The following is an 11,888-nucleotide window of genomic DNA, read 5'->3' as shown; positions in this document are numbered from 1 at the left end:
ACTAAACTGTATACAGAAATATAAATTCATGTATATGACTCCATCTTGCATATAATTTGTTTGGTTTTAAAAGGGCTGCTCTAAAGAGATTGGTTTGGTGAAGGCTAACTTTGTATCCAAACCGTAATGGAGCACAAGTGAAAATATTGTTTGCTCAGTTTGGTCAAAAACTGTTTCGTGGTAAAAGCTAAGGAATTGCTGAAACTTCTGAACTTAGTGAAATTACCATCAGTCTGCTTTGCAATGTATCTATGTTACTAATTTAACTACAAATAGTGGCACTACTTTCAAACACATTTTATTTTATTGCTGGATTGAGGCTGATGTTCCATCTGCAGCACGGAGTGACCACTCTGAGACTACAGTTGTTGCTTTGGACCTCAAAATATACCATTATACCTCTAAACAGCTCCTTAGAGAAAAAGAAGCAGTTGTACTCTGCAACTGGCTCACTTAGTTTGAGCTTGCCCAGTTTGATGGCTAATTATGGTGGCATTAATTTGAGAGCACAGTGAGAGAATATTGGCTCAGAGACATTCCATTAGTTTTAGGTTCTTAGAGCTAGTATTAAAATTTCCATGCTTAAAAGGCCTCGGTTCCGAGTATGCAATAGTACCCTTATTGACGCTCCTGTGGAACAGTTGATGTTTTCTACATAAAAGTTTGGGTAAAAATAAATTTACTACATTTTCTTTTTGTCATCTTGAAACACATTTTGTAAAAGATGTTGACTTTTTAAGCATTGCCTTGGATAATGTGTCAAGCTTAATAAGACCGAGAGTGAAGACAGACCATCCAAACTGTGCACTCTAGTCTGAATGGCTTATTTGTCCTCCCCTTTTGTGCTGTGTTGAAATTTATGGAGCTGCGGCTCATTTTATGTTGTTGTCTGTTGTACATTCTTGACCTCGTTGCCTTTGGAGTTCACCTGAGGTGTTCTTGAGAGTTACAGTGTTTGCAGGTCACTGTCTGCAGCCTCTCATTTGTTCTCAGGCTGCAGATGAGCTTGTCATCACTCGTTGAATGGTCATAGGTTTATGGAGGCCACTGACACTTGTGAGGTCTACCTTCTATGACCGTCATGTTTAGTGGGAGCATATCTGGTTAACTGAGAGGCCTCATGGGAGCATTCTTCACCAGGGCTCATCCTTTGACATGTGTATCTTCTTTCATGTGAAAAGGTCAGTTTGGGCGACCTGGGAATTAGCTTCTTCATTTGCTTCAGCACCCACTTTGACAATAACAATAATCACAAAACACCTCTTTTCATTCGCTGCAACAGTGAGTGTATTGTTTTGGCTACTTCAAACACAAAGTGCTGTAAATAACAGTTAGACGTGAGTTAAGGTTGTTGCTTTCTCTTTTATTTGTTCTCCAGGCTGGTCAAGATCTAGTTTTCTTGTTAACTATGAATCCAAAGCATTGATTAGTTTGGTGAAATAAAGAGAATATAGGAAAGTAATACAAATGACATATCCCTTTCAGTCAGTTCTATTCAAGAGGAATTGGTCACAGTGAGAATAATGCCCTTTGGGCTTTTTTTTCCCTTTACAGTGGGAACCAGTCAAGTGTTTGTGGAGATCATCTGCAAGTATAGCACTTAGTCACCAGTATTTCAACAATTCTGTGGGAGCATTCTTCAATTGTTGAAACAATTAAGACCTTATTTATAAATGTTTTTGTCTTTAGGATCACATTCTGCTTTCCGCTACCAGCCACAACAGAGGAAGTAGGCCAAAGATATCTCTTGTGTACCCAGATATGACTGCAAATGGTAAGAGCAGAAATGATCAACTGGAGCAGACAAAATGTATGATAAACACAGTGTACAAAACAAAAACAAAAGTTTGTTTACATTTTTTAAAACCTAATGTAGTCCATACTTTTCCTTTCTTCTGTGTTTTTTTTTCTTTATTTGTTTAGAGTTTCAAGGGAAAAACTTTTTCAAATTAGTTTCCAGCATTTTATGTTCATGTTATTTAAGGTCTCAGCTTAAATCATATTTTTTTTCTGATTCTGTTTGTTTAGGCAGGCAAAGCCATATGTTCTCATCCCTAATGACAAATGCAAATTTCTAATGCAGAAAATGCAAAGAGCAGCTACACTCAGCTTGTGTTCCATTGTAGAGCACTATATCCTTTTATGGATGAAATTTACAGAGGCCTTGTGGCTCTCTTAGTGAGAACTTGACGTGCATGTGTTTTTCTCATACAATCTACACTTTACAGCTAGGGACAGGAGTTTTCGTGTAGAGTCTGTCTTAGAGTGCTGAGATGTGACGCAGAATTCCAGTGGTAAAAAAATTAATTGTTGGGTTTCTTAATGGGTCACTTTATTCAGTCAGAAGCATTCCATGCTTGGCCACATGTCTAATTGTTGTATATTCAACTGTCATGGTCAAGGACAGACAAAAAAATTAGGTTATTTTTTACACAACCATGATAAATATGGATTTCTGAAGTGATTCTAGTCAGATGTTGTCTTAAAGCCTTCATTCTGCTAAAAATAGGGAGTTGTAGGACTAATTCCAGATCTGACTGCCAAATTCAAATTCATCCATTTTAAGGATATGAAGATGGTATGCTGATCTACATAGCTTTCAGCTGTGGTGCTGAATCTTGTTTTTTAAATGTGAACCTTGTATTTTAATCATAAATGTCTTGTTGTGTTGTCTTATTCTAAGTAGTTACTAAACTCCACAAGTTATGGTGAAAGACTGGAACATTTTCCTAGTTTTCATCAGGGTGCATGTCCCGTACTCTGCTGTGAAATGTGAGCTTTGTAGTGAAGCAGAAGTTTCCAGCCTCTCCTGACACAAGCCCTGGCCAAAGTAAAGTCGAGGCTCCTGCCCCTGGGGCTTCCTGTCCAGCATTTCAGGAGCAGATGTGGCAACCATCCAGATCTATGTGAACATGCATCTAAACATGTTCTTATGGCTTCTCAGTACAGCTGAGGCATTCCTGCCCTCTGCTCTCATAACGGCCAGTACTGCTTTTCTGAGTGAATTAGATTTATTGTGTTATTCAGACACAAAGATGTTATCATCTCATACTTACTGACTGATATGCAATTAGGGGCCCATTTTTTTCCTGAGTCATATTTAAGATATTTCCACGTCCACACTTCATGTCAAGATGGACTGTTCGTCCGTTAAGTTCCCTCTTGGCAATCAGTCATTAGATGTAAATGGGCCCTGTCTTACCATAAGTATTCTAGATGCTTCTTGTCACTTTGGTTCCCTTTTTGGCACCATCATGGTTACAACATGTAGCTGCAACATGTAAATGCAATGTGAGACCTCTTTTGCCACTTTTGATATTCTATTTTGAATGAAATATCTCCTTTTTTTTTACTTTACATGGATTGTGTGCATTCAGATAGCCTAAAAAGCTTCTTGTCTCACCCGACAAACCCAAAAGTTTTGCTTAATGAAACTAATACCTATGCCAACTGATAATGCCAATAGCATCTAAGGTACTATATGCTGTTTCATTTAGCTCAGTCATTAAATAATGCTGTTAAAGTTCAAATCAGTGTTATTCTGTCAAGTTGTCCCTGTCTCATTACTAAGACATAACACGCCACCTGACGGGGTTGGGTAGCAAATCATATAGGCTACATTAAAATAACACTGAGCTGCACTCTTTTTAGGGAACGTAAAGAGAAACAAATCCAAAACCTAAAACCAAATATTTATGATTTTTGTCACTTTGAGAAGTATTTAGCGTGATTAAAACATATAGAACCTAATCAAAATAACTTGATAAAATAACTTTCTGTTCATGTAAGACCATGTTGATGTAATATGGACACTTTGCTAGTTTTTGTGGGCTTGTTAAATTTCACTTCAGCAGGATCATCTAGGATCACTTCACTAGTTTCCAGTGTTCTGTTTCATGTCATTCTCTTTTTCAAGTTCAAATTTATAAATCACTCTTAGAGGATGAGAAGATCCATCAGAACTGGCCATGCTGTTTTACAATTCTCCAGCATTCTCCAATTACCACAGCTATATGGAACCAAGCAATCTATAGTGGTTAATGTTTTGAGCAGGTGCGTTTGAGAGACTGGGATTTGTCTTCCAGCAGTGTGTAGATGTGTGTGGTCATGAGAAAAAGCAGTGAGGCAGATACTGACAATGGTATTAGTCCTCTTGTACTGAATGTCTTAGATCTGTACGTAAATATGTGACAGGACAAGAACTCAGTAGCAAAACGCAGAAGTTTTATTGAAAGAATGAATGATTTCAAGTAGCAGAATGATTGTCCTTTTATCTATATGTGGTCTTGTGATTTTGTGTCTATCTTTCAGAAACTGTGATCAAGGATAAGGCCTACCAAGTGATGATGCAGATTGATGTTGAAGTTACGGACATTAAGTATGTCCACATCAAGACCTCCAGCATACCTCATTTCCTTCACAACAATGACACTGAACACCGTTCCACTCCGTCAAGCAGCAACCAGGACTTCTTATCTGCTGATGTACTTCTAGAGCCTAACTGAACACCCACCATCAAATCTAAGGTATAATAAGTAAGGTACAGAACAGTTGAGAGTATAGGTATAGGTATGGGTAAAGTGTAGTACAGTAGTTAATAGTTTAACCATGCAGTTGAAATTGCTTTAGTGTGCTTTCTTTTTTGTTTTCCTGAAAGGTTTGTATCAAAGAAATAAGTGGTGTGATTGACTAAGTGATTGATTTAAGACTGAAATAGAATTTAATATTGAAACCTGAATCATTTCATATCCAAGGCTCTAACTCTTGGTATTACTAAATTATTTGCTTTCCAGTTCCATGGAACCTGCCACAGCATAGACCTGCATCATTGTATCAGAGTTCTTTGATTTTTCAGAACTGTGTAGTCCTTTTTAATTCTAATCATTTTAATTAATTTATTTTTTTAATTCTTGTTAAATGCCTATAGGAGGAAAAGGACACAAACTTACTTACTAAACTATTTGTTCAGTACAACATTGTACTCAAATGTATAACACAAAACTTGAATAAATATTAGTCATTTGAGGTTTATGGTTATTTTTCTTGCATCTCTTTTTTGCATCTGACTGGTATTCCGCTCTTGAACCTTTTCCAAATGTTTTGGATTGGCATAAGTATTCATCACTCAACATTTGTGTAATGATTTTTGTTGTAATATTTATTTTATATTACATTATATACAACGCTTACATATGTTTCTCCCAAGCAGTAGAAAAACAACCTTGTCATGCCTCAGTGTTCACTGTATTCTGCCGGTCCAGGACAGAAATAGTGATCATAAGATGCCAAATAAAAGACATGCATTTGACAAACATTTAAACAATTAAAAAAAAGGTAATATATAATTTCCAAAAAAATATGGGCCATGTAGACTGATCTACAATCCACTTAGACATAGAATTATAATTTTTCACTACTTTATACAAAAAGTGCTGAATGTAGAATCCTATCAAACTATTAAATTCCCTTACAGTCATTAATAGGCAAATATCACATCATAGGTGACTTGATGACCATTGTCCCATGCGTACAACATGCGATCTTTGGGGTTGTAGTCAATCTGTGTGGTGTAGGTGTAATTGTTTGTGAATGGCAGAAGGGGAATCATTTGGGTGTGCGTATGCGTATCAAAGGCATAGGAAATGTTGGCATGTGTACGGTCAGAGTTGTCCACAGCGTAGAGAACACCACAGATTACAAAGCTGTTCCCATAGTAATGCCTCCTCAATCCTGTTCTCCAACTGTTTTCTTTCTGCAGATCTGATGGATTTAGTTTACTCAGGATGATCACCTCTTGGTGAAAGCCCTCTTCATCTAGTGCTGGGTAAATCATCCACAGTCCACTTTCGTCCACAGCAAAATCAATGTCTGAATGTCCAAGCGTGTCCTCCTCTAACACAGCGTCATGCAGTATGGTCCACGCAGCGACATACCGCAACCGGAGATCGAACTTGATGATATCGCGAGAAAAGGCCCGGTTGTAGTAGAAAGCCCCTCCATAAATCACATGGCCTGTTCCAATCCAGTTATAAGGAAGTTTGTAGGAGTTGGAAGAACGCCCTGTGAAACAAAAGGCATGTAAAGTTACGTTGACATTAAAAAATGTTGAATTACAACTTCAAATAAGTAAAATATTGTGATTTGAGAAAATACCTTGCTTGAAGGTGTCCATGTCACGGAATTCAAGTAGGATGTTGCCGTAATAGTAGTTTGTGACGTAAATGATGTTGCCATTGCCTTTAGGGTCTTTCATCCAGGCACCTTCATTTCGGCCGTAAGTGTTGTGTGTCACTGGATCCCCAATTGTGGCCAAAGTGTCTTTGCATACTCCTGTTAACAAGAAGAACAAAGGTTCAAGGACAACACTTTGCATTAAAGTTCTATCTCTATGTCATTAAATATGAACATTTTAACAGCTTCACATTATCGTGCAGGGTTTGAACTCACCAGAGTTCTTTGGTGCCCCTGTGACAGCTTCGGTGGTGTCCTCATCCCAGTTAAGACGGGATTTAACCTTTGACTGACTTGTTTCCTGACTTGGAGGTGCTGTTAGATTGAGAGGCTGTTTTGGCTCTGTTGGAGGCGGTGTGCTGATGGCAACTCCATTTGTTGCTGCTGGTTGAGCAGTGGTTGTGGTTGTCATGACTCTTGCCTGTGTAGTTGAAGGCATGAGTGTCTTTATGGTGCTTTGGTTCTCTTCTGTTATCTGATTTGTAACAACTACCATATCTGCAGTAGTTGCTACATTCTGATCAACCTGCTCCTCGGCTCTTGTTGGCTCCGAGGACTCTTTTGAAAGAGTTGGGGTGGATGGGGCTGCTGTGGTGAGAAAGGCTGTTGCTCTGGTGGTCTTGGGTGACTGTTTGGGCAGCTGATCATCAATGAGTAAATCCACTGAACCATCACCACTCAAAGCCTCATCTGCTCCTGCTAAAAAAGGAAATGTAGCGCAGTCAGTCTCTGATGAAATACCCTGCCATCGCTAAGTACCAGTAACACCCAGATGAAGTTGAAGTAACATCCAGTCATAGATATACCTCACAAAGAATAAGTTACTAAGAGTTAGTTAAAAGCTAGTGGGACATATGGTAGGGTTGATGTCTGGGTAATGCAGTTGACTCACCAAGTTCTTCCTCCCCATTCTCCTCAGTATTGGACTTATAATACGTCACCCCTCTGATGACCAGACCGTTAGACCCTGATTTGGCCTTTTGTGGCCCCTCGGCCACCTCCTGGCCCTCAGAATGGCTCCTCTTCAGTAAAGGCCTGCTGGAGCTCTGGGTCCCAACAAACCGCTCCTCATACTTCTTCTGCACAGGAACAAAACATCTGGTGTCATCCATCACACTGTACATATAAAAGCTACACTTCCCCACATGAGGCATTTATGCTTGAGCAGCAATACGTGAGTTACAGTAGTTGTCTCTATAATAGGTCCAAAGTGTCCATTTTGTGGTTGTTTTAATAATCTGTTGTATGAATTGAAAGAAGGATGTGGTATATTAAATCTTTGGATATGCTTAAGGAAAACTCTCTGTCTTTGATCTCATAATACTGTACTGAACAGGCTGCCAGGCTGACATGGTAGCTTAAGCCAAAGTTTTCCACAGCATGCAGATGCTCAGCTTGCTTCTGGATAGGACCCTCTGTCCAGTTAGTGGAGTTTACTTCAGTGTGTGTAATATTTGACTGAAGGTTGAATTTTGCCTCAACCAGAGATGAGAATTCACTCATGTCTTTACATGCAGAGTTTAGAGTTATGTGAGGAGTTTTGTCTTGATGTGTGTCACTTGGGGTCTACCTCAGTGTGTGTGTAGGCTGCAGCCATATTTTTTTGGAGCGAGGGCTGTACGTCACTCAGACGCTTCTTTTTCTCCATACGATGGTTAGCGCGTGACCCTTTTCCCTTAATCTTCTCTCCAGAGACACCTTTCAGACTGACTCTCTCCTTTGTGAGGTTCCCTGAAACAGACTGAATAAAGACGGGCAGAAACACAGTAGTTGGCCATGTGTGGTAATTCTGCCCAAATGCTTGAACTCAGTTGACCCATTACCACTGACTCAGGATTGCAGTGGGTTTCAGTTGCCTCGGTGAATTAGAACAGGACTAATTGTTTGCATAAAATCCAAAGTGTGGTTATTTTAATGAGAATGGCAGTAAGCACAGGAAACAAACTGTGCATTTGTAGTAATGACACAGGTCCTTGTGTTGTGCTGACTATTCAAGCCTGAGTCATTCTCACAGTTGCCAATTGTGATGTCAGATTTTTTTTCTTTTTTTAAGTCATCACAACTTTTTGAGGGCAAAGACTGATTATCAGCTCCTGAAAATGTTGTGCTCAATGTAAACAGCCATTAACGGCAAAATTCAGCTGCCAGATGTGTACTTTAAACATATTCATATTAAGAGATACTGAGTAAGCACATACCTTTTCAATGATTTCAACCCGCTCTAGGAGTTTTGTAGTGACAGAGTGCAACTTTAACAAATCCATCCCATAAAAGGCTCCTTCCAATAAATCCATTATAGTTGAGAGCTTAAAAAAAAAAGCAACATTAGTCAAAATTGAGAGGAAACTCATTTCATTTAAATGGGATATTCAAAACCATGATTGTTGGATGCAACTTTCTGTATTTAGTCAAAAATATACAGAGGTAAGTATATCTATGCATTGTATAAGTAGTTCATAGAGTGATACTTAGAAGGTTTTTACCTTGATGTCATCCTTCCCAGCCTCCTGAAGCTTTTTAAATCTGAAATCACCCTCACAGGGGTTCAGAGCAGATGGAGGGGCAACACAGGCACACTTCTTGCAGTTGGATCCTGATGTTACTGTCTCCACAGTGTAAAAATCTTCTGCTTTGGCACTTCCCTCTTCGATGCGCTTGCAGGCACTTCTGCTTAGAGGTTTCACCACACATTTGCAGTGACAGTCTGGTCCTTCTGACAGTGTTTTGACTTTGTCATAATCCCCCAGCAGCTGGAACAGGAAAGAGATGCAAAAATGAAAACACCAACAACAACAGCAGAGCAACCAAGAGATACAAAGATTTAAACACCAAAACAACATCCACATCATACAGTTATGATTTTGAAAAACATTAAACATTATTAGATAGAAAATACAAATTTAAAACTCAAAGATTCACTTTTTTGGAGGATACTGTAAATATGATCTCAAAGATCTTAATGCCACGATCTTCACTGTGCACACTGATGACAAAATCATATGCACTTCATTTAAAAAAGAATTCTTCCATAATATGCAGTGCAAGCATAATGGTGTTCCTGTGATATAAAATAATATAACATTCATGCAGTTAACTGAGTATAGGCATATTAAATTAATTATACTGCTGACGAAATATTCTATTAGATATTAGGCATGTGCAATATAATTGCCAATAAATTATTTACAATGATTTGACAATTATGATTAAACACGTACGGAAAATAAATGTTAAAACCTACCTGTGTTAAAATATTCTCCTGATTGTCCATTTCGTCCTCAAGAGTCGTCTCCAGATCCTCACTAGGATCAGCGTGGTTGTCTTTCCAATTGTTGTCTATCACAGAGCTCCACGCCACTGGTGCGCTACAAAGCACACAGCACCATAACACCAGCACGATCCTTAACGAAGGCATCACACAGATACACCAACAATTCAAAACGGATCCGAAGTCGCGAAAAGTTAGGCGAAATCTTTTGCCCTTCAAACAACCCAATCTTCAGTTTTTTTGTTTAGTTTTTTTTTTTTTTTTTATCTTTGTGTAATCCAATATATTATCATGGTTTATTAATTCTTCATTGATTTGGGCAAATAATATCGAGAGAATGTATTTTGAATGTAGGCTAAAAAAAAACAATTTTATTTTTCTGTGTGAGGATAGATTAAGGTTGTGCGGTCCTCCAGCATGGCCAGTGATGAATGGACAGACATGTGAATGGTGTAAGGCAGGATAGGAGTAGGTGGGAATCCCCCCTTCCCTTACCCGTTGAAACAGGGAGGAGTCCTATAATTATGTGAACGAAAATTCTGCATATGTCCTTGAAATATGCTACGGGCCTAATTCCAGTAATAGGAACCCTCAAGTAGCAATCGTCTTATTTAAACTTTTCCGGTAAAAAAAAAAAAAAAAAAAAATTAAAAAGGAAGACCCAGAAACTGTAGAAGTTTTAGAAGACTGACGAATATCTCTCATAGAATTCAAACACCTCAGCAGTCTTATTAGCCCTTTATGTAAATATAGGTGAGATTTTAAAATGTCTTTTAATTATGTAAAAGTGAAATGATCTCTTACATTTTGGAATAATTTACGACTTGACGCAGCAACCCAAATAAGTGATAGTGTGTTTTAGACACCAGCGCCATCTATAGTAATTTCTCTGCTATGAACGAGTGATATCACCATGTAGTATTATTCATAAAATCAAAAGCAAGAGCGCTATCTACAGGTAGATTAATCAGACTTTATTACACCAAAGGCCACAACGTGACTCAAGGCACTGCTGTTATAAGTTTTTTGCGACTGATTCATAGTTTGGCCAAGAGGATTCTTCAAGATGATGCTCATTATTCAGAGAGTCAAGAATTAGATTCTTAGGCATATAAGGAAAAGTCTGACTGTGTACAACAGAGTGATCACTTTAAAGTCCTTAGTCTCCACTTTAGGGCATCCTTTAGGTGCCTTAACACAAAGATTGCTCCAGTGACTTTTGACATCTAAAAGAGAAAATCTGTATTTAAACTGCAGTTGCTAAAACTTTCATAAATGCGTATAAATTCAAAAGGGTTTTATTTCTTTTATCAAAATTATGGGGCTATTTTTTTATGGTGTGAGACATTCACTAAAGTTTTAAAAACTAGGCTCTTCTCTACCTTCTTACGTTCTGTGAAAACATCATTCCATGCCAAAATGAGGATGTGTATATTATTTTGTTACTTGAAACATTACATGTGTAATAACACATTTAATACCTTTTACAAAAGTTATGACATAAACTCTATACAAACTAAACTAGACTATATTCATGTATAGAGGCTGATTAATCAGGACTGAAGCATGTGCTCATGTCCTCACATAGCCCGATGACTCTATAAAATAAAGTCAAAGGCTTAATATGACAATATTTGACTATATGTCCACGTGTTCTTTCTCATGAGTAATGCTTGTTCATTAGTTTTTTGAAAGAACGTGCATTTATCAGTGTGTAAGGGTTCCGTTTACCTTGGCACTATAGACTCAGGGCTTTAGGAACAACAGTCTATTGTGTAGGAACTGAGCCCTCCAGCACTATGTGGCAGCAATAAAGACTGACGATACCCTTACATACACCTGTAACTATGCCGCTATAGGTCTGAAATGAAAGACTGCTGTTTAAAGATCACTGATCTTCATCACTTCAGAGCACAAGTATCTGCAACATTCTGGCTGTTATCCAGGACATAGAAACTAAGGTGGTTTTCTACCTCTTTTTAGGGTTACTGGCTGGTTTTCTTTTAAATAAAAGAAAGACATATGAAATGATCCTAAGAAGTCTTTAAAAGAAAACAACATTTTTTTGGATGATTCATAGACGGATATGGAAACATGCAGTGAAAACAAATCCCAGAACGTTACAAAATACACAAGTTTAATGTAAAGCTTTAGTTATGGGCAGAGTTAACAACTCCAGATATGTCACTGTCAACTCCAAATAACAAAGTCAAACCAAAACAAATTTTATGAATTTGAAAAGTTTGAAGTCCATGTAATATAAACCTTTCTTTGTGAAAGACAAGCCAAACACCACAAGGTTACTGAAGTGCAGAGAGTGAACTCATCTCTTTTTTAAAAGTAAAAAAATCACTGAAACTTTCCTGGTTTATTTAGACGTGCCTTTTTC

At 38.0% G+C, this 11,888-nt stretch overlaps 1 protein-coding gene across 1 annotated transcript; it reads right to left on the bottom strand.

The window, feature by feature from the left end:
- Nucleotides 1-5,476: 5,476 nt before the first annotated feature.
- On the bottom strand, nt 5,477-9,646 carry olfml2bb (olfactomedin-like 2Bb). The gene is made up of 8 exons (XM_030774721.1): nt 9,473-9,646; nt 8,715-8,981; nt 8,430-8,537; nt 7,802-7,972; nt 7,124-7,310; nt 6,448-6,930; nt 6,154-6,330; nt 5,477-6,060 (listed from the first exon to the last, which is right to left on the bottom strand). Exons 1-8 carry the CDS (start codon nt 9,644-9,646, stop codon nt 5,477-5,479), a joined length of 2,151 nt encoding a protein of 716 aa, XP_030630581.1.
- Nucleotides 9,647-11,888: the final 2,242 nt, after the last annotated feature.

Source organism: Chanos chanos, chromosome 5 (assembly GCF_902362185.1).
Source record: "Chanos chanos chromosome 5, fChaCha1.1, whole genome shotgun sequence".
Taxonomy (NCBI): Eukaryota; Metazoa; Chordata; class Actinopteri; order Gonorynchiformes; family Chanidae; genus Chanos; species Chanos chanos.
Note: the sequence above shows the minus strand (reverse complement) of the source record. Positions and strands in the feature narration are given on the sequence as shown.